At 58.0% G+C, this 20803-nt stretch overlaps 1 protein-coding gene across 1 annotated transcript in view; it reads right to left on the bottom strand.

Annotated features, from left to right (window-relative positions):
- Positions 1-1786: 1786 nt before the first annotated feature.
- Positions 1787-20803, bottom strand: part of Castor2 (cytosolic arginine sensor for mTORC1 subunit 2) — a 37790-nt gene continuing 18773 nt past the window's right edge. The window contains exons 2-9 of the mRNA XM_010619053.1: positions 16818-16888; positions 8423-8616; positions 8163-8295; positions 7662-7785; positions 7055-7165; positions 6788-6870; positions 5936-6030; positions 1787-5843 (exon numbers count right to left, since the gene is read on the bottom strand). Coding sequence (XP_010617355.1) covers positions 5778-5843; positions 5936-6030; positions 6788-6870; positions 7055-7165; positions 7662-7785; positions 8163-8295; positions 8423-8616; positions 16818-16888 — 877 coding nt within the window. The 3' untranslated portion in view covers positions 1787-5777. The remainder of the gene's footprint in view (positions 5844-5935; positions 6031-6787; positions 6871-7054; positions 7166-7661; positions 7786-8162; positions 8296-8422; positions 8617-16817; positions 16889-20803) is intronic.

Raw genomic sequence — 20803 nt, forward strand, 5'->3', positions numbered from 1 at the left:
GATTCTGATCCAACGGGACAGGAGGGTGGCAGGGTGAAGTGAGCAGTTCTCCAGTGACGCAGCCGGCTCGTTTAGTGGCCACAGCAGGAACAGGACACCTGCTGACTGCTGACAGTATGGTGCCCAGGGCCGGCCTGGTCACATCCCCAGGGGTTACAGACAGTGGGTTAGTTTTCTTCCCTTGCCAGTGCAGGGATTGGACCCAGGGTCTTCGTGCCGAGCTGTGTCCCCAGCACTCTTTACAATTTATATTTTAAGACAGGATTTCACTAAGTTGCTCAGGCTGGGTTCAAACTTGCAATCTTCCTGTCTCAGCCTCCTGCAGTGCTGGGATGACAGATGTGCACCACCTTTCCTGACAGCAGGCAGCAGCAGGGCTGATGGATCCGCCCAGCTTCTGGTGCAGCTCAATGTGACCCTTCCAGGTGGCCTTGGGGACAGCACCCTGCAGCAGTGCAGCCCTTCGAGACAACTACCTGCCCCGCACCGGGACCGGACCTGCCCAAACCCACAGGGGCTCTGTCCCCTGGGCACAGCAGCCACCTCCTGGGGGACCCCACTGCCCAGATTGAGATCCCCAACTCCTTCGATCCAGCTGGATGGGCCTGCGCTGTGGAACTCACAGTGTGCGGAGCCCCGAGACCTGTGCCTCTCTCTGCACTGGGGCCTCCCCCAGGTGCACTCTGTCGAGAGCCAGGCAGGGTGGTGCATGTCTGTCATCGCAGCACTGTGGGAGGCTGAGGCAGGACAATCACAAGTTTGAGTTCAGCCTGGGTAACTGAGACCCTGTCTCAAAATAAAGGGCTGGAATGTTACTCAGTGCTAAAGTCCTGGGTTCCAGTCCCAGAATTACAAACAAAACAAACACCAAAAAAAGCCCGAAAATCCCATATGGTGTTGCTGCCTCAAACCAGTGCTGGTCAGAGGACAGCAGGTGAGTGTAGTTAGGGGCGGAGGCTCCAGGAGGAGCAGAGGAGTCATCTTGGTATTGCTGCCACAGCACTGTAGCAGCCACATGCCCTACAGTGTGGGGGACCCATTAAAACACTGCCCAGGGCCAGGGATGTAGCTCAGTGGTTCTGCCGCCTGCCTTGCAGTTTGATCCCTGGTACCAAAAGAAAAACAAACCACTGCCCAGTGCTGTCTGTCTTTGGGGACAACCAAACAGGCTCAGGGTCCATCCCAAGCACTGCTCCAGTGGGAAGAGGCTTAGGGCGAAGGGATCCTTAGATCCTCCTGCCTCAGCCTCCCAGAGTTGTGGCATGACAGGCATGTGCCACCATACCTGGCTGGGTTCCTTTCTTTTGACTATGAATGATATGGATCTCTTAGCCTCCGAATCCATGAGCCTCTTTTCTGCTGGGGAGGAACTTGGGGTGAATATTTACTTGCCTAGCATGTACAGGGGCCCAATCCTTAGTGCAAAAAACAAAATCTCTCCTTCACAAAGTACTCAGCTTCAGGTGTTTTGTTACAGCAAGAGAACACAGTGTAAGATAACAAGATTCGGGAGCAGTGAAGCCAGCACAGCTGAGCCACCTGCCCTCAAATCCCTGGCCCATGGAGGTTGTGCTATGTAAATGATGACGACCTGAAGCCATTAAGTCTGGGCAACTTGTTCTGCAGCACAGGTGAAAGACCCAGTCCCTCCTGCTCTGGGAGACTATCTCTCAGACTTGAGGTGCGATACCTCCAGTCCCTGGCTTTGTTTTCCCAACCCCACCAGGAAAGGGAAAGAGAAGATCCTCTGATAAACCTACACAAAACCACACAGCCGTCAGCCAGGGGCATTTTTTCCCCGTCATTTTAATTAACACTTTACAAAGTACAAAATATACTGTCTTTTTTGGGGAACATTAGGTACTTTTTTCTCTTCATCATACAGTACGTGAATTTCGAGGGTTCTATGTCTGACAGAAAATAAGCGTGAGGGCCCCTGGGTTGGGCGAGGCCTGCCACTCGTCCCCTCCACCTGGTGCCATTGCTGCAGATGCTGGTGACCGGGCGTGGCACGCCAGGTGCGGGCAAGGGGGCCGCAGGCAGGAGTGCCCGCACCCCTTCCACACCCCATCTCAGGATAACGGAAATGATTTTGGCATAGAGCAAGGGGGCTTGGGGTTTCTTCTGGACCCAACCCCACCCAGCGATTCCTGGGCCATGTTCTCTGTAGGGAAACTGAAGCAGTGGGAAGGAACACACACCGGGGATAGCCTGCTTCTGCTCCCTGCTGGGCTCCGCTGTGAACCTGGCCTGTGAATTCGGGACGATCTGAGGCCGGGTCCGGCTGTGGCATGGTCGTCCAGGCCTGGGCTAGGGACACCTCTCCCCTTCCACAGGGCAATTTCCATGTGGCAAGTGGGGGTGCCCTTGCCCAGGTGGCCCCCCCACCACCTTGAAGCTAGCTAGGTGACCCCACAGGGTCACCTCTGTCCATGTGGCCCATGGACTCTAAATACTGAATGAGCTGAGCTGGACTCTGCAAGCACACACTCATGCCCACACGAACGCACTCACACACATGCCTAAGAACCACGTACGGCACAGTGCCAAGGCCTGGAACGCCCTCCTCCGGTACCCAAGAGCCACAGCCTTCCCATCCCCGCTGCTGCTCACAGCCACCCAGGCCAGGTCCGGGCCCAGCAGCTGCCTCTGCCAACTCTCACCTCCAGGAGGGTGGCCTCCGCCCTCAGTCTGTGGGGAGGGAAAGGGATGCCTGGGTTTGAGATTTTGCAGCTTCTAACTTCAAAAGGAAAGAAAAATACCTGGGACGAGCTTGGAAACAGGACAGGCTATCTGGCTACCTGGGTTCCCTCCTCCCCGGCCGCCCTGCCCGCCCACAGCGCCTCTGGGAACCCCGGAAGCTGAAGACCCCCCCATCCATGCCCACTCCCCGTGGACAGTGGTCTTCTTTCCCTTCCCGCTTCATTCAGAAATGGGACATCAAATTCCCAGTCACAACAGGGCTGCCATCACCTGGGAATGTCTTGTGTCCCCCCCTCCTAGCCCACATCCAGCCTAGAGGCTCTGAAGGTGGCCCAGGGTGACCTGGGGAACCCCAAAGGTCTGCCAGGTGGCTCAGGATCTCTTCTGAAAATCACCCAGCAGACCGCAGGCTGGGCTTGGACTGGGGCCCCTCCCATCTGCCACCTCTCTGGACCTCGCCTCCCTGGCACCCTCTGACCCTCACAGGGACCAGGCCCACAGACAAGGTCCCCCTCTGCTGGGAACCGAGGCCAGGTGTATGATGGTCACGTCCCCAGCCACCCCAGACCTGCTGCCTGGGCCAGTGGTGGGTGGTGCCCAGGGCCCCCCAAATCTTAGAGAAGGTTTGTGGTTAGGGGCCCTGTCCCCTGGGAACTCATCCTAGACTCCTCACGCTCTGCTCCGTGCAGGGAAGGGGTGAAGGGTGGTGTCCACTCCAGAGAGGCAGAGACACACACCCCTGGGCAGGGGTGATCTGGCCTGGTCACCCCCTGCCAGGTCCTCCTCCTCCCCACCCCCACGTGCACCTCTGCCGCTGACCTGCAGGCTCTGGGCACTAACAGCCCTGCAGGCCTCCAGGGGAGGTCTGGAGCTGAAGGTCAAGGGCCAGTGGCCCCTGGGAGCCCCCTGGCCAGGGCTTTGGGGACCACGCTTCAAGTGCACTGCATATGGAACAAAAAAGCGCTTCCTCCCACAAGTGATGGGGGTGGGGAAGCAGGGGCTCCCTGTGGCCAAGCAGCAGGGTGCCGGGGGTGCCCTAGCCTCAGCCTCTTCCCAGGGACACAGCAAAGTCATCTGAGCTGTTCCGAGAGAGATGACACCAGTTCCCAGAGCAGGCCTGGGCAAAGAACCTGGGATTTCTAAGATTGCTGATAGAAAGAAACCAGGTAAGGGGGCCGCCAGGAAAGGAGCCATCCAAGGAGGGAAGGCTGGGGTGTGGCCAGGTGCTCAAGTAACACTGCGAGGTGGTGCTCTGCTAAAAACAAGTCCCAACTGCTCCTCGAGACCAATGTCCCCCTCCAACAAAACATGGGTGTGCAGGGGCCTCAGCTGGAGAAGTGGGGGTAGGGAACAGATCCAGGCCATGGCTGGGCCCCGACACCGCCCTGAGGCAGGCTCTGTGGGCTGCTGTTTTTGTCTGCTCTCCAGGGAGGTCTGCGGGACCCACCGCTGTCACATAATCGTATTGCCTATAGACTCAAGAATAAGCGGTGGCCCAACACCGGCGCGTGCGGCTGACACTGCCAACAGTGGGACAGGCCTCGCGCCTACACACGCGCACACAGGTCGGGGGGTCTGCACCCATGCCTGGTGCACACAGAATATATTACCATATATATTGCTCAGGTATATATGCTATTTACAGTATATATATCTCTATCAACAAAAAACACATTTGTAGGTGTGTACAAGAGACAGTCCTAGAAGTCTAGGGGCTACATGACTAGGGACACCGAGCAGACGCACTGGCCCGGTAGGAAACAGATGGAAAGGGGTGCAGAGGGGTGCCCCGAAAAATAAAGGCCTTCTATGGAAAGCAAGGAGACTTGGGTCTAAAACACAGCCCTGCCCACTCGGCCACCTCCCTTTTGGGACCAGCAAACAATTGAGATTTGGTTGCTTTTGGGATCTTGTGCAAAATGAATTAACTTAAAAATCAAGCAGGAAGGTGGGTTTCTATTTAGCATGCTGGGCCTTGCAAGGATCCTATGCAGCTCCGCGTGTGGGGACCTTCAGGCCAGCTGGCCTGGCTGGAGCAGCTCACATGAGCACTGTCCCAGGAGAGCAGGGGCCCCATCCTCAGCCCCTCCTGGGGCAACGCCCAGGCTTGGGGCCTTGCACTGGACTTCTGTTCCTGGGACAGGCCCAGGCCCATGACAGCTCTGGTGCCCACTCCTGTCCCTAGACCCGCAGGGGCCCATGTGACACTGAGCCCTGTGCCCCTGGGGAGAACTCAGTCAGAACCCATCTCTTGAGAAAAAAAAAAGACAGCCAACAGCAGCAGCCCGGGCACAACTGCAAATACGTTAAATAAAAATCTAGAACGAACTACGATTTTCTCTGTTAAGGCTCAGTTAAGCTGCCTCCCGGGTCAAGTACTTGTGAACGCCTGGCCCCAGAGGTCAGGCAGGCAGGTGGGGGGCGGAGGCCACCTGTACCCCACAAATGTGGGGTGCGAATGGGGAGGCTGGTGGGGACGGGAGCCTGTGCTGGTCTAGATGACTGTCTGGGAGGTTGGGGTGACCTAAGAAACCCCAGGTGCAGAATATGCTGGGGAAGCACCCCCCGAGGGGGAACTGAGGCTCTGCTGCCTGAGGAGGGTCCAGGAAAGCAGAGGACAGAAAAGCTGGTCCAGCTCCCAGGTGAGTGCGTAGGGTGGGCAGTCTGGACAGGGCTCTCTTGGCAGTCGTGCTGAGGTGGGGCGCAGGCCCTGTGGCTGGCAGGTGGGGACAGGATGGTCCACCAGCCTCCACTTCGGGGGAACCAGTCCTGAGCCCCTGGAATGGGGAGCAGTGACCACCCTGCTCAGCCCTCCCACCTCACAGAGGCCACCAAGGGTTCCACATGCCCAGCTTGGCTCTGCCAGACCCCCAAAACAGCCCCAGGAGGAGGTGGGGCTGCTCCCCAGCCTCTGGGGCCTCAGACGCCATTTTTCAGGGAAGATGGGGGAGGCAGGTCCCTTTCCCAAGGGATGGGGCTCCTGGGAGGCCTCGGCCCTCAGAGGTGTCCCTGGGCCGCTCTTCCAGTCTGGAGAAATACTGTAAGAACACACGGGGCAGCGGGGAGTGAGGCCATCAGTGCTTCTCGGCCTGGCTGACCTTCAGGGCATTGATCACCCCGCCAATGTTCTCCTCTGGAACCTGTGGGCCGGAAGCGGAGCGGTGAGCTGGAACCACAGCCCTTCCCGGCTGCACAAGATCCCAGGCCCTGCCCTGCCCCACCCGGCACTCACCAGTGCGTGGTCAAACTTGAACGTGCTAATGTAATAGGCAGGGATGTCAGCTGCAGCCAGGGGCTCAGAGATCTGGGCCACGATGCCACACTCATCTGGGGAAAACAGAGCTCAGAGCTCAGAGCTCAGCACTCAGCCTTCATGAAGCCGGCTCCCCTCAGCCTGTACCTTGTCCTCAGGGACTCCCGGGGCATCTCTGACCCACTGCCCAGCGACACCCTCTATCCTCGGGGCTCCTCATGCTTGCTGTGACCATGCTGCCCTTCGCCTGTTCCTGCCCACATCTTCCCTGCCATCCTGTGAGCTTGCCGTGTGCAGAGCTGGAGTTGTATGGGTGGCTGAGAGGATGGCTCTTGGCCACATCTGTCTCACTTGGACCTCTTTTTTTTTGTTTGGTGGGCGCTGGGAATTGAACTCAGGGCCTTTGCACTGAGCTACCTCCCCAGCCCTTTAAAAAAGGTATTTTTAAGATTTTATAACAGGGTCTTGCTAAGTTGCCCAGGTTGGGTTGAAACTTGAGACTCTCCTACTTCAGCCTCTGGGTGCTGGGATTATAGGTATGCATCACCACACCTGGTCTTAATCTTTTTTTTCTTTTTTTGAGACAGGGTCTCACTGTGTAGTTCAGGCTGTCCTTGAACTAACAATCCTCTTGCTTCAGCCTCCCAAGGCATCCCCATGCCCGGCCTGGCCTTAATTTTTGAGTTAGGAGAAAATAAAATCCCTCTGACTAATGTCTGTGGCTGCAACTGCTCCCATGCCCTGGATGCCTGCACACCCTGGCCCTCAGAATGGGACTTTAGCCTCAGTCTCCCCATTTACTCCACCCTGCGTGGGTGCTCCGGGGCTCACCGAATCCCAGGGGCTGCCCACCGATCCGCACCATCTTCCACAGCTCTCCGGATGCACTGGTGAACAGCAGGTTACTGGGGAACCTGACATGGAAGAGGGGGTCAGGACTGACACTCTGGGCGCTCCCTGCCTGACAGTCCCCTCCCAGCACCCAGGCTGTGCACCCCTCTCGCCTGGGGTGGGGCCAGGGCTCTGGAACAGAGGATACCAGGGTGAGGTGCAGACCCCGTTCATTCAGGGACATGGCGGAGCCCTGACCCGGCTCACCTCTGCTGGGTCTGCACGTCCATCACCAGGGAGATGTAGCCCTCAATGAGGGAGAAGGAGAAGAAGCGGATGTGGCCACAGTCCTCACCAGTTGCCATGGGGTCCTTCACTCTGGGGGTGAGGAGCGGGTGAGGGGGAATCCCCACCACAGTCCCTTGCATTTGCAGGGGTGGGTACTGCTCTTCAGTGTCCCAGTGTCTTGCACACCTCCTCGTGCACAGGGCCTGTGTCCCTGTGTGTCCCAAGCCTATGCTTCCGTACAGGCTGAGATCACGGCCAGCTCTCTGGACCTGCCCCACCCCACCTGGTGTTGGCCTAAGCTTGGCAAAATTCATTCTGAGTACCGATGCAATCTGTTATCCCCTGAGGGAGAACACCTGAATTCTCAGCCCCTCAACCGACAGGGCCTGCACAGGGTTCAGGGAAGAGGGGTTTGAGCTATCGCCTCTACGGTACCAAGTCCAGCACATCCAGGGAGGGCGTCTCACACGAAGACTGGAGCTTTTAGGGAGACTGAGCCTCCGTCAGCTCCAGGACAGGCCCTCCCCTCTCCCGTCTAGTCCTTGGCCCAAGCTGCAGCGTCCTACACACAAGGGCGGGGCCCTACCCACTGGAGTAGAACATGACATCCATGAGGAGCGTGGTGACGGCGGGCAGTGTGTCGGGGTCCAGGCTGGTGACGCAAAACCTGTTGCTGGGGCTGGACAGCGGGTGGATGACCGGCCTCTGGACTGCGAGGGCACAAAGACACAGTGGAGTGCAGCGGTGAGGCCACACAGCCCAAGGGTGGGGCTGGGCCTGGCGAAACCTGGCCCGCTGCCTCTCGGGCCTTCCTCCCACCTACACCTCCCCACGGGCTTCTGCCCTCGCACTGTGTTATCACCACCCAGCTTAGTCCTGCTTGGCTCCAACTCCCCAGTCCTCGATCCCGGGAGCCATTCTGGGGCTGGGGTGGCAGGGAGGGACCTCTGGCCATCACTGGCTGCACCCACGTCTACCTGCCTTGCGAGCCCGTGACTACAGGATCCCAGCACCATGTTAAATCTGGTGCTTGCAGATATCTGCTCGGCGGACAGAGCCCTCTTGTGTAGGCTCCAGCCCAACTCACCCATTTTGGGCTTCACAAAGCCGTTGGCGATGCCCAGGTTCTCGGCTGCCACCGTCTCGCCATTGACGACCCGCAGGATGGTGAACTCTGACGACAAGGTGTGGGTGACGAAGGGCAGGTCACGCTCGCGCACCTGGGGGGTGGGGTGGAAAGGAGGCCGTCAGTCACGTGGGTGGGCGGAGCACGCAAGCGGGAGAAGAGGCGTATGTGCGTCTGCGTGCGCACACGCATGCATATGTGCGCATGCGCCAGGCACTCACCAAGATGAAGTCCGTCTGGTAGGTGGACAGCATGAACACTGAGATATTCTGGTCGGCCAGCGGGGCGATGACCGACTTGGCGATCTTGGTCACGCCGATGGGCTGGGAGCTGGAGAAGCCGCCGCCGCCGGACACCACGTTGAGGGCCAGCCAGGTGGCATCCGCCACGCTCAGGTGCTCGGAGGAGGGCAGCTCTGTGGGGTGACACACAGGTGGCCCTGTGACTGTGGGGGACCCGGGTGTCCCCAGGGAAGGGCTGGCCGTAGCGGCAGGGACTGAGGCTGTGGGGCCAGCTGTGTCCCTGCCGGGAGCCAGTTTTCTCTATCAACAGAATGGGACCTGCCTCAGACTCCATCACAGGTGGACTGGGCCGGGAACTACACAGGTCTAGATTTATTTCAAGCCTGTTTCCCCAGGTGTAGGATGGTGCAATGCCTTTATGATTTTTAAGTCCTTCCAGCCCTTATGTGTAACAGGCATCACCATCGCCACCATCGTCCCACCTTGTCTTTGGCCACGTGGTTTTCAAACTGGGTTACCCAGGACTTCTCGGGTGGCTGGGGGCAGATGAGGGGAAGCGGAGGAGGCAGGGTGGGCCCTGGGATTTTTCTCCCTTGCTGCCTAATGGGCGGTGCTAGAGAAACGTGTGGCTCTAGGAGGGCCCCTGAGGGTGGTGCACTGTGACAGGCAGTGACCGTCACCCAAATGTCGCCAGGTACGGGCAGGGTGAGGCGGCTCAGAGCTCATGGAGCTCCAGAATCCACAGCCCTCCCCAATACCACACGAGTCCACCCGGGGTACAGGTACCAGGGTTGTATGGTCGCCACCGCCGCACACGGGGCTCTCCATGCACCCTAGGGTGCCGGCTCTGATCCACGCTGTACCTGCCCCAGAGCCGGCAGGGGACCAAGCGCTCAGAAGCAGATCTGACCCTGTGCGGCCCGCAGGGAGCCTACAGAGGACGGGCTTGTGCTCATGCTACTTCCACAATCCAGACGCCCGAAAGGCTCAGTGATCTGCCCAGAATGGATCAGATAGGGAGTAACTGAGCCAGAACTCCACTTGGGCCTGGCTCTGAAACTCAAGCTCTGTCCTGGTCACTATGTGGCACAGGGAGCTGTATCCTCAAGACAGAGGCCTCTGAGAGTCGGGGAGAAGGGGGCTGTCTGGGCTCAGGCAAGATGGCGCCGGAGGAGGGGAAATTGAGAGGCCCATCCGGGTCCGTCCTGCCTAGCTCTGGCCGCCATGGTACTGCAGCCTCACGAGCTGGTTGTTCCCGCGGGCAGAGGGAGCTCAGTGGTCAGCCCGGGAGGCGCAGGTCCAGAGCAGAGCCCCTGACACACTTCTGTGACCCTAGGCCAGGGGCTCAGTCCCTCCACTGCTTTCCCAGGGTATCAGGATCAACATCCCCAGCACCAGGCCGGGCACATAAAACAGGCTCCCCAGAACCCAGACTCTGATAGCACTCTGGTTCTCCCAGGCCTGTGCTTGTCCCGCACTCCCCTGTTGTGCAATCAGTGGGGTGCTGTGACTCAGTCTTACTAGATGGTCACCCTCTGCCCCTGGTGCCAGGCCCAACTTCTGTTGGGACCTGCTTTGATGTATTTAATGAAATAGAAAATGCTCCTTTTTTTTCAGTACCGGGGATTGAACCCAGGGGCACTCTACTATTGAGCTATATTCCCAGCCTTTTCTTTTTTCGGTACTGGGAACTGATCTCAGGACTTTATACTTGCCAGGCAAGAGTGGCCGCTGCTGAGCTACATCCCCCGCCTGTCCTTTCATTTTTAAATTTTAAGGCAGGTTCTCACGAAGTTGACCAGGCTGGCCTCGAACATGGTTTGTATTTTTGTTGTTGTTGTTGTTGTCGTCTGAGACCAGGTCTCACTATGTAACTGGCTCTGAACTCACTCTGTTGTTCAGACTGGCCTGGAACTTGCAGTGATCCTCCTCTGCCTCAGCCTCCCAAATGCTGGGATTACAGGTGTGTGCCACCACAATGGGCCTGGCCTTCAGGGTGGCTCTGCACCACCGCGAGTAGAGAAAATGCCGTTTCATCAGTGCAGACCTTGAGCAGTCTGTTGGAGTCACTGTGTGACCTGCTGGGGCCTTCCCAGGTTTTGCAGTTCATCTCTCTGCTCCATGGACTCCAAGCTCCTCAGAACAGCCCCGGCTGCCCTGAGAGCTCTCTTGGATGAGTCAGACAGTCCTGTCCCGTCCTGTCCCATCCAACGGTGCCACTGTGGCCATGGACAGCCACTGCGGCCACGGGCACTTGTGTGTGCTGTGGAAGACCTGCTGCTCGCTCGCTGGAGGCGTTGTTATTCATTTAAATTCCAAGAGCCTGACTGTCGCTGGTGGAGCAGCTCTGGAACCAGTCCCACCAGTCATCCGCTGCCTGGGGTGGGGGGACTCAGGCCATCCCCAACTACCTGCTGGGCAGGTGACCCTTTGACAGACATCACCCACTGCCTGGGGTGGGGGGACTCAGCCATCCCCAACCACCTGCTGGTAAGGTGACCCTTTGACAGACATCACTCACTGAGTCACAAATGCCAGAACCTGGAGCGGGTGGGGGAGACAGTGTTGGGGCCAGGCCACCTTCTCTGGGTTCTCCCTCATCAGCGTAGAGTCCAGGGGGCTCTAAGATGCTGCTTCTCCTGTCCCCATTTTCCAGAGAGGACACTGAGGCTGTCCTTCCCCAGAGGAGGCGCACTCCACTCCCACTGTCGGATCACCTGTTGCTGCCCCTTACTCAGGACCCCAACGAGCTCTCAGAGCCCGGAGCCATCCCTGGGCAGTGCCTCCCGTTGGCTGCGACCCCTGCCGTGTGGCTGTGTCCCTGTGTGGCACCTGCCTTTCTCCAGCTTCACCCACCCTGCCCCTGCTTGAGTCCCCAGGTCAGGCCAATGTCCGTCAAGTGATTTTCAAATGTGGGGTGAGAGGCTCAGCCAACTCTGGAGGGTGCTCAGCCAGCCAGAGACCTTGCTACAAAGTACCTGAGGCTACTGCTGTGAGCCTCTTACAAGGACAGTGCGGCAAGGGGAGAAAACCATGGTTTCCCTGGTGTGGTGGTGCACACCTGTAACCTCAGCACTCTGGGAGGCTGAGGCAGGAGGATTGCAAATTCCAGCCCAACCTGGGCAACTTACGCCCCCATCTCAAAAATTTTAAAAAGGGTAGGGGATATAGTACAGTGCAGAAGTCTTAAGTTTAATTCCCAGAACCACAAAACAAAACAAAACCCCTAACCACACACAAAACAAACATGTTTTCTGGCTCTGAAGCATCTGTGCACAACTGAAGTGTTAGCGTAACACGCAGAGGGTGGAAGTGACATCGGACAGGATGTGGAGTAGGACTGGGCAAGTGTTTGGGGTGTGCTGCGGTGGCATCTTAGCTTCTGGGCTCATCACACAGACCGCTCACCAAGCAGACACACTATGCCTGTGGAGAAAGCCCCTGGCCTGGGCTGTGGCAGCCTGGCTCCAGGTGAGGACTGAGGGCTCGGAGTGCTCCCTCGTCCTGCAGCATGGGAGCTGTCTTGAGTATCAGGGGCCCCAGAAGCTGGCTTCTAGAGGCTACGTAGTTGGGACAAAGTCAGAAGTTTGGGCTGATCACTGTTCGGGCACATGTGGGGTACCAGCGTGTGAACGGTGGATCCCTCAGGACGAGTGTGTCAGAAGTGTCCTGGGGGAACTGGCCCCGAATCACAAGAGGTAAGGGTGGCTGAGCCCAGATTCGAACTTGGGGCTCACAGTGGTGCTGTCCCACTGAGCTGCATCCAGCCCCAGGAGGTACTTCTGGTTTTGTTTTGTGTTGTTTTTGAGGTGGGGGTCTGGCTGTGTTGCCAAGCTGGCTCAGGTGACCCTCCTGCCTCAGCTTACTGAGCAGCTGGGACTACAGGTGTGAGCTGCCGTGCCTGCAGGAGTCACCTGCATCTCTCCCCGGCTCTCCTCCGGTCCCTGCCCGAGTGCAGTACAGGTCATGGTGACACAGCACTATCCTGGTTATGGATGAGGGACCGGTGTGTACACTGGGCCACACTGACCGAGAAGCTGGCCTGTCCACTGCTGAGGCCCCAGGACACCGGGTCCCAAGTGGCCCTCTGATGACAAGTGATGCTGGCAGACCCTGCTGGCTCCATCCTTCTGGAAAGCCCAGGGCTGGGTCAGGCTGAGTTGAGGGCACTGGGCCCCAGCCCCCCATGCAGTCCCCACGCACCGCAGACCCTGTCCCCTATGCGCCCTTACCCTCTGCAGCCCACCCACTCCCGTTTCAGGGCCTGGGGCCCCACACAGGAGCCCTAGAGATGTTAACGAGCGGTGCTTCTCACCCGTCCACTTTATCTCACGGCCTCTGGAAGGAGTCCAAGGTCCCCACAGAGCCTCAGTGCCCAGTTAATGCCACTTGCCAAGGCAACAGGTCCTGACTGTTACGACTGCAGCGCTGGGGCAGAGGCCAGTGCCCTAGCACAGGTGAGGCCCAAGCCCACAAGGTCCATTATTCATGGCTCTGGCAGGCTCCGCTGTACCCCAGCCCCACGAGCGGCCATCCCCACTCAAACAGCCCTCAAGGCCTCCCGCTCCTCAGGTAAGGGCCAACCTTGCCCCTGCACACTCTCCTCTGAACCTGTCCCTGGCCGACAGGCTTCTTTCCTTCTCCAGCCTCCATGGCTCTTTGGAGCCAGCAAGAAGGTCACCTCCTCCACGAAGCCCCCCGACAGTGCTCAGCAGAAGCTTCCTTTGAACCCCTGCAAGGGCCGTGCTGGGAAAGGCTCCCCATACTCCTGACACTGAGGGTCCAGAGAAGGCTCCAGGTGAATGCTTATCTAGCCCCTCAGGAGGGGCCCCCACTTTCTAGCCAGCCCCTGGGCCACACTGGTCTCATCACCCAGTCCTGCCGGGGGCAGGGTGGGGGCTGGCTGTATGCAGCACCCACTGCCTGAAACTCCCTCCCTGGGGGGGCACCTCCTCTTTCCTAAGGGCTAACCTCAAGCATGCAGCCTCCAGGAAGTCCTCCCAGACTGCCAGGCTCGCAGGGTGGCCCTTTCTCTCTCTATTTTTTGGTACTGGGAATCAAACTCAGGACCTTGCGCTTGCTAGGCAGGCACAGTGCCACTGAGCTAAATCCTGGGCCTTGGCCTTCTCTCTTTTTTTAAAAAAGGCAATTGTTTGAGACCTTTATTAACAACTGCTTGCAGTTTGTTGACCTTTTTGAAAAAATCAAGTTGTAAACTTTTATTACAAGTTAAAAAATGAAGTTCCTAAAAATCTCAACTTGACCAGATATGAAACAATTTAAAAATCTTTAACGGTATACTGAGAAAAACCAGGCTTTTAAAAAACACATGTGTGTCATTGCCAAAAAGAGACGGGGTTTTTTGTTGCACAGACAATGCAGACAGTTAAAAAGCAAGCACTTCCGGTCTTCGGTCCCCAGTCGTTTGTTCATTTCTCAGTGCTGGAGTTTCATATTGGTTTCTCCTTGCTGGAAGACTAAACCGGATGATGGCAGAGCCGGCGAGCCGGCCTTTACTAAGCCCTGCCCTGTTCAGCTGGTGGATCGCCTGCCCTAGTCTCTTTAGGATTCTCTGGGCATCTGCGCTGGCACCAACCCTGAGGCGGCTGCTGACCGTGGGTCCCCCATCCTTGATTTTCCTTATCCTGTCACTGCTGTCCTCTCCGGCGGTCTTTGGTGAGGAGGATGCCTGAGGAATTGTGGTTCTGTCTCACCTATCTACCTCATTCTCCTGCACCCCGGCTGTCAGCACCCCCATCACCTCTCCTTGCGTGGGGCGGGAGCGCTGGAAGGCTGTGGCTGGCGCCCTGGGGTCTCCGCATGAGTCAGGCGGGAACCTTTGCCTGCCTGCGGCAGGGCTGGCGCTGTTGGGCCTGGCCTTCGGAGCGCTTTCTGGTCCCTCATTCTTTTCCCCACTCTCCCTGTTCCGGTCATTCTGCCGGTAATTGTGTGGAGGAGCCCTTTTGACACAGACAGTGGCTGTGATGGTTACGGTCAGCTGCGTGTTCCCTGCCTTGAACTGGAACTGCACCAGGGCCTGTGACATCTGCTGCCTCCGCGCGCTCTGCCCCTTCAGCAGTGTCACACTCCACAGCCTCTCCACCCGCCGCCCCGCGGAGCACTTCCTCGGTTCTTCTTCAGGGCAGCCTGGTGTACAAACACATCTTCCTCGGGGTCATTGGTGTCGATGAGACCATGTCTGCCTCTTACACAGAACCATTTTACTGTTCCCGAAACCTTCCTTGAGATGACGTCCCCGCCCTGTGCTGCTGCCTGGGGTGCCCAGCGTGGTGTCGCAGTGCTGTGGGGGCGGACGGCTGCTGTGTCTCAGCCTCCTGCTCATGGTTGTGGGATGGTGCCTGGGCCAACTCCCCCAGGTGTGACGGTGACCAGGCCGGCGGTGGTGGGGCTGCTCAGGGCAATCAGGTCCGCTCTCCGCTCCCGATCCAACTTGGCCTTCTCTTTTGACACTGTTCATCTTTTAAAAATTCTTTTGCAGTACTGGGGATTGAATGTAAGACCTTCACACTGGGCTTGCTTAGAAACAAATGTATTTTAAGACAGGTTCTCACTGAGTCGCTAAGTTGCCCAGCTTGGGTTGGAACCTGTGGTCCTCCTGCCTCAGACTAGTGCTGGGATGACAGGTGTGCGCCACCACAGCTGGCCTCAGATACACTCTTGGCTTCTGACCTTTACCACTCAGGATGGGCTTCCTGGCATGCAGCCCCTGGGCAGTGTGGGCAACCCACTTCCTGATGTCCTGCTTCCTGTGTCCAGGGCCCCTCTCACAGGGCCTCCCCACACCCTCTGCTCCATGCAGGGCCGTGAATCATGGTGCAGTCACTGTGGGTCCCCAGCACCTCTGGTTGGATACCAGGGCAGGCACAGAGCAGCAGGGCGGTGATCAGTGTGCTCAGGGGCCTCTCCCTGGACCCCCTGGTCCTCGAGGCTGAGGCTGCCAGGGACCTGCAGAACAGCCATCGGGCTGCACCCAGGTCTTTTTGAATGTCTGCTTCCAAAGAAGAGGTAAGCACAAGGTTCCTCCTCTCTCTGAGGTGCCCAGGTCTCAGCAGTTCCGGGCATAGGCACAGAGCACCCAGAAGAACATGAGAACGTGCCTGGCCATCCAAGCACACAATCTTCATTATTTATTTGATGTTAGCTGGGGATTGAACCCAGGACCTTCACACTAAGCTAGGTCTCAGCCCTTTTGAGATTTTTTACTTGGAGGCAGGGTCGCTAAATCACTAAGTTGAGCCGGTTGGTAATGAACTTGTGATCCTCCCGCCTCAGCTTCCCAGAGTCTGAGGCTACAGGTGTGTGCTGGATGAAGGAAGCACATGGCCTTCTAGCTTGTGTGACTCATGCTTTGTACTTATGGCCAAAGTCCCTGTCTGTAGTCACCTGGCTTTGGTGTGTGTGTGTGTGTGTGTGTGTGTAGGAGCCGCACACACTGTGCCCATGCTGTGGAGTAGGAAGCCCCATCCTGGCTCTGGCCACGTGCCCAAATGCCCTGACTTAGGAACCAAGCAAGGTAACTGTGACCCATCGGAGCAGCTTTATAAGTTTATCATTAGAGAAAAGGGAACACGGCCAAGACACTGGCAGGGACGGGGAACGATCAGGACGCAGCACTACGCCTGCTGCCCAAGCCGTGGGAGGCAGGCACTCGGCTCTTCCACTGAGAAGACGGCACACAGTGAGAACGCACTACACAATCGGACCTCAAGGACCTGCGCTCAGAGACAGTGGGAAGGAAAATCAAGGGCGACAATGCAGTGGTTGCCTCCTCCGGGGTGGGGCTGTGGCTTTTTAAAATGTCACACTGGTTGTAGTCTCTGTCCACATCCTGATGCTGAGGAGTGAACCCAGGGCCTTTGCACTGACCAACATCCCTGGCCTGCTTTTTAACTTTTTATCTTGAGCAAGGACCTCGCTAAGTTGCTAAATTGCTCAGGCTGGGTTTGAACTTGAAATCCTCCTGCCTCAGCAATTTAGAATGCTGGGATTACGGGCGTGTGCACCACTCCCAGCTTCTCTGCATGCTTTGAAGGGTGCCACTCAGTGTTTCTGAGGCGTCTGAATCTGTTATCCTTGTGGAAGGCAAATGCAAGCCCCTCCTTGTCACTGGGGTTGGGCAGGTGACAGACTGCTGTGTATTGGTGACCATGCAGCATGGGCTTTTGAGCACCCATCAAGGACACCACCACTTCGGGACAGGACACAGGTCACAAACATTTAGAATGAACCTCAAAGGACCTGGGGTAGGGGGTAAGTGGGGAGCCACTGCTAATGGTGCAGTGCGGGGCTCCTCTGTGGGGAGCTGAGAATGTTCTGGAACCCAGATCAGAGGGGCAGGCGGGCGGACACTCACCCAGGAAGCCCTCCTCATCCACAATGATGGTGTAGTCCTCTGGCGTCTCCGTCAGACTGAAGAACTTGCACCTGAGGACACAGACACAGGCCGTCCAGTTAGTCCCAGCAGGCACCCTGAGGCAGACACTGACCTGACCCGCCAGGGTGTGCCTCAGTTTACCCAGAGCTCTGAGCGGGGCTGCTGTGTGATCCCGAGGAAGCTGCCTGTCTCGCATTCTGTGCTGCCCCAATCTTTGGGAACCCCCAAGCCAGGCCCCAAGACCCCATCCAGCTGAGTGTGCTGCTCGTTCCCCCGCCCCGATGAGACCCCTGTCCCTGCTGGCTGAGGACCCCGAGCTTCCTCACGGTGTGGCAGAGCCCAGGGTAGGCCAGGTGGGGCTGGCTGTCCCTGCACCTGGGCTGGGCTCTAGGCTGCTGTTCTGGGCGAGGACAGTCCTGTCCCTGTCCCCCTGCAGCCAGTATGGGCCCTGAGCACCCAACATGCAAGTCTGAGCACGCGGGCATCAGGGACAGGGAGGGACCTGTGGTCGCAGTGAGGCCAGATGGGCTCTGAGTCACTGAGGGCACAAGATCCATGTGGAAATGGACACGGGGTGGCAGTACCGGTCCCCTCCCTTCTCATGGCTGCCCCAAGCTCTGTGGGTGAAGCCCCAGTGATTGCCCTGGACCCCAGGCCATGGTGATGGAGCTGATGCGGGTTTACCACAGGGGTCAGCAGTGTCTGCCACACGGACCTCAGGGCTCGTTCACCCCAAAGTGTGACACATCTGGGCAGGGGTAAGGGAGGAGTTACCCCAATCTCACGGTCCCTGCCCAAACCAGAGAAGTCACCCCCAGACGGCAGGCCTCTGGTTCCGGCCAAGCAGGTGCTAGTGGGACTGTCCAGGACTGCCTGCAGGGGCAGGGTGACGGGAGTACCGGGGACTGAACCCAGGGCCTTTGTGCGGAGCTACATCCCCAGCCCTTTTCATTTTTAATTTGGAGACAGGGTCTTGCTAAGTCCCTGAATTCCTCAGGCTGGGCTTGAACCTGCCACCCTCCCGCCTCGGCCTCCTGTGACTGCGGAGACCACAGGGCCCCACACATTTGTCACAACTCAAAGACCTGCCCGCTGTAGGTGTTTTGCTGTGTATGAGCCACATGTGTATCAGAGGCCTGGCCTCGAGGGAGCCCCACGCTCGGGAGGGACGTGGCCTTCTCTGTCCTCCGCTCCCCGGGCCCAATGCCAGTGCAGATGCCGCTCCTGCTTTCCCATTCACTTCCCTCCCTCGGCAGCCTGCAAACTGCCTGCAGCGACAGCACACTAGTGAGTGGAGTCAGGTGCGGCCGTGTAATGAGGCCCCGAACACCCGACGGAGAGGGGCACAGGGACCCGCCGGTCTCTGCCGCCACCGCGGCTGTGTGGGACGCTCCAGAAATAGCCACACAAATTCTTCCCGCAGGCAGAAGGCAAGCGGACACGAGCATAAATAAGTCAGCGGTGGGAGTGACCATCCCCAGGGCCTGAGTGGGCCTGCCAGCTGTCGGACGTCCATCTCCACGATGTGCACAGCCAGGCCTCCAAGAGGGACTGGCGCTCTTGGGAGGGTCACCAAGCTCAGGCAGCCCAGGTCCTTCAAGGCCAGGTTCAGGAACTTCTGCTGGGGCAAAGCCTTCCCTAATCAGCCATCACCAGCCACCTCGTCTACCACTGGACATGGGTCTTCCCTTGACGACCCACAGCTTCCTGCAACCCATGGACCTCCAGGCCACGGTGGGTGGCAGGGCTGGTGGTAACTTTGTAACGCTAGGGAGAGTTTGTTCATAGTACAGTCTATGTGAAATATGGCCTTAGAAGGGAGTGCAGTGTACAACCTGTACAACTGCACATGACAGTCCTGAGTGCTTTCCAGTCTATTACCAAGAAGACTGGCAGCCTGTACCCTTCAGAAGACTACGAGCCCTCAGGCTGGGGCACTGGGTCCTCTGTACACACACCTAAAACCTGACACATAGCTTCAATAACTGCTTCTCTCAGGTACGTGGTTACAGTAACAGAAAGCTGACCAACGTGGGAGGTGTTTTAAAAGGGCTGAGCCCAGGCAGGCATGGGAGGGCGCTAGAACACCGATTCTCCAATTCTTATTCTTTTTAATGGTACTGAGGACTGAACCCAGGGCTTCTGCACTGAGGTACCCCCAGCCCTTGGACCTGTTAGCTAAGTTGCTGGCTCGCCTAGGCTGGGCTTGAATTTGTGATCTTCCTGCCTCAGCCTCCAAGTGCTGGGATTACAGGTGTTCCCACACCACGCTGGGGACAAGCCCAGGGCTCTGAGTGCATCCACTCTTAGGCCCTGGCCCCAAGCAACCCACTTGAGCTGAGGTTTCCTCCAGGGGGCCAGGGCTGGTGCAGGTGGGGACCCCAGCTCCCTTGGCAGACTCTTCTGCCTATGATTTCGTCTGTACCGGGGCCAAACCCACGGCCTGCCCTGACCCTGCCCTGACCCTGCCCCCGCGCTGGGTCACAGAGCCCATGCGGTCCAGGGAGTGGGTAAGGACATACCCGGGGTGGGGTGTCGCCTTCCCTCCAAGCCTGAGTCAGCGCTCAGGGAGATACCCAGGCCCTGTGTGGGGCACTGTCCTGAAGGGGGGTTTCAGCTCCTCCCTAGGGACGTGGCAGCGAGACGCCGCTGTGTAGGCCTTGTCTCTCCACATCCAGGGCGGGCGGATGTAGAGGCTTCTCCTCTGAAGGGGACCCAGCGTGCCTGGGTCCTGGGTGCTGGGAATCTACTTGGCCGGGCGGGTAACGGTGCATGGCCACGTCCCACTGACATGCAGAAAGGCAGGACCAGAGGGGACAGCAGGCCTGGGGATGGCAGGGGTCAGACCTCCTGGTTGGCTCTGGTGTGGAGTGGGGCGGTGGGACGTTCTTCCTTGGGACCCTGTGTACCTGTGGCCATGGCCATCACTGCTGGGTGACCAGTCACTGCTGCAGTGCTGAGACCATGCATCCACAGGCCTGGCTCAGTCCAGGCGGTGCGAGCGGCAAGCAGTAATGTGCAGTGAACACACCCCGGGGCTATCAAGAAGCGGGAGGCGTCTGCACACCCTACACTGGCCTGGGCCCACACACATTTCAGAGGGCCCTTCCCATGCAGTGCCGGCTCTAGCAAATGCGGGTTTTTTCCTTTGTTTTTGAGGAAGGGTATCCCAAGGTGACCCTGAACTTGCAATCTTCTTGCCTCAGCCTCCTGAGTGCTGGGATTCCAGGCTTGTGGCTCCATACCTAACCAGATCCAAGTTTGCTTGTGGGAACCTCCTGGAACTTCCCCCCACCCACTGGAGCTTTGACCCGCACTGGGGTGACTGCCCCCATTTCACAGGCAGGAACACCAGGGCCCAGGTGGCTGAGGCAGCTGCTGCCTCGGCGCCTGTGACTCAGCCTTTCTGCCCGAGGTCCCCACCCCCTGTACAGAGCCTGCAGGACACTGCGTGTTCCCAACAGAAGTCTGGCTTGGGGCCAGGTGTCCATCAGCAGGAGGGGAGTAGGACGATGGTAAGCACTACCCAGCCCGCTGTACCGATAGGTGCAGCGATACCAGAGGAGGTGGAAAAACAGGTCCCCAAACATCACGTACAAGCACAGAACACTCTGTACAGAGTTAAAAGCAGCTAGGATTGAAAAACACACCTCGAGGCCAGGCCCGGCAGGGCACGCCTGTGATCCCAGCACTAGGAAGGAGGCTGAGCCAGGAGGATCGCGTGCATCTGAGGCCAGCTTAGGTTACATAGTGAGTGCAAGGCCACCTGAACTACACAGCAAGACCTTGTCGCAAAAACCGAAAAAAACCAACCAACCAAACAAACAAACAAAAAAAAAACAAAACTGGGAATTTAGCTCAGTGGTGCTGTCGCCTGCCTTGCAAGCAACAAGGACTGGAGTTCCATCCCCAGTACCAAAAAAAAAAAAAAAAAAAAAAAAAAAAAAAAAAAAAATCACACAAAA

The sequence above is a fragment of the Fukomys damarensis genome, unplaced genomic scaffold (genome assembly GCF_012274545.1).
Source record: "Fukomys damarensis isolate Sample0158 unplaced genomic scaffold, DMR_v1.0_HiC HiC_scaffold_17, whole genome shotgun sequence".
NCBI classification, from domain to species: Eukaryota; Metazoa; Chordata; class Mammalia; order Rodentia; family Bathyergidae; genus Fukomys; species Fukomys damarensis.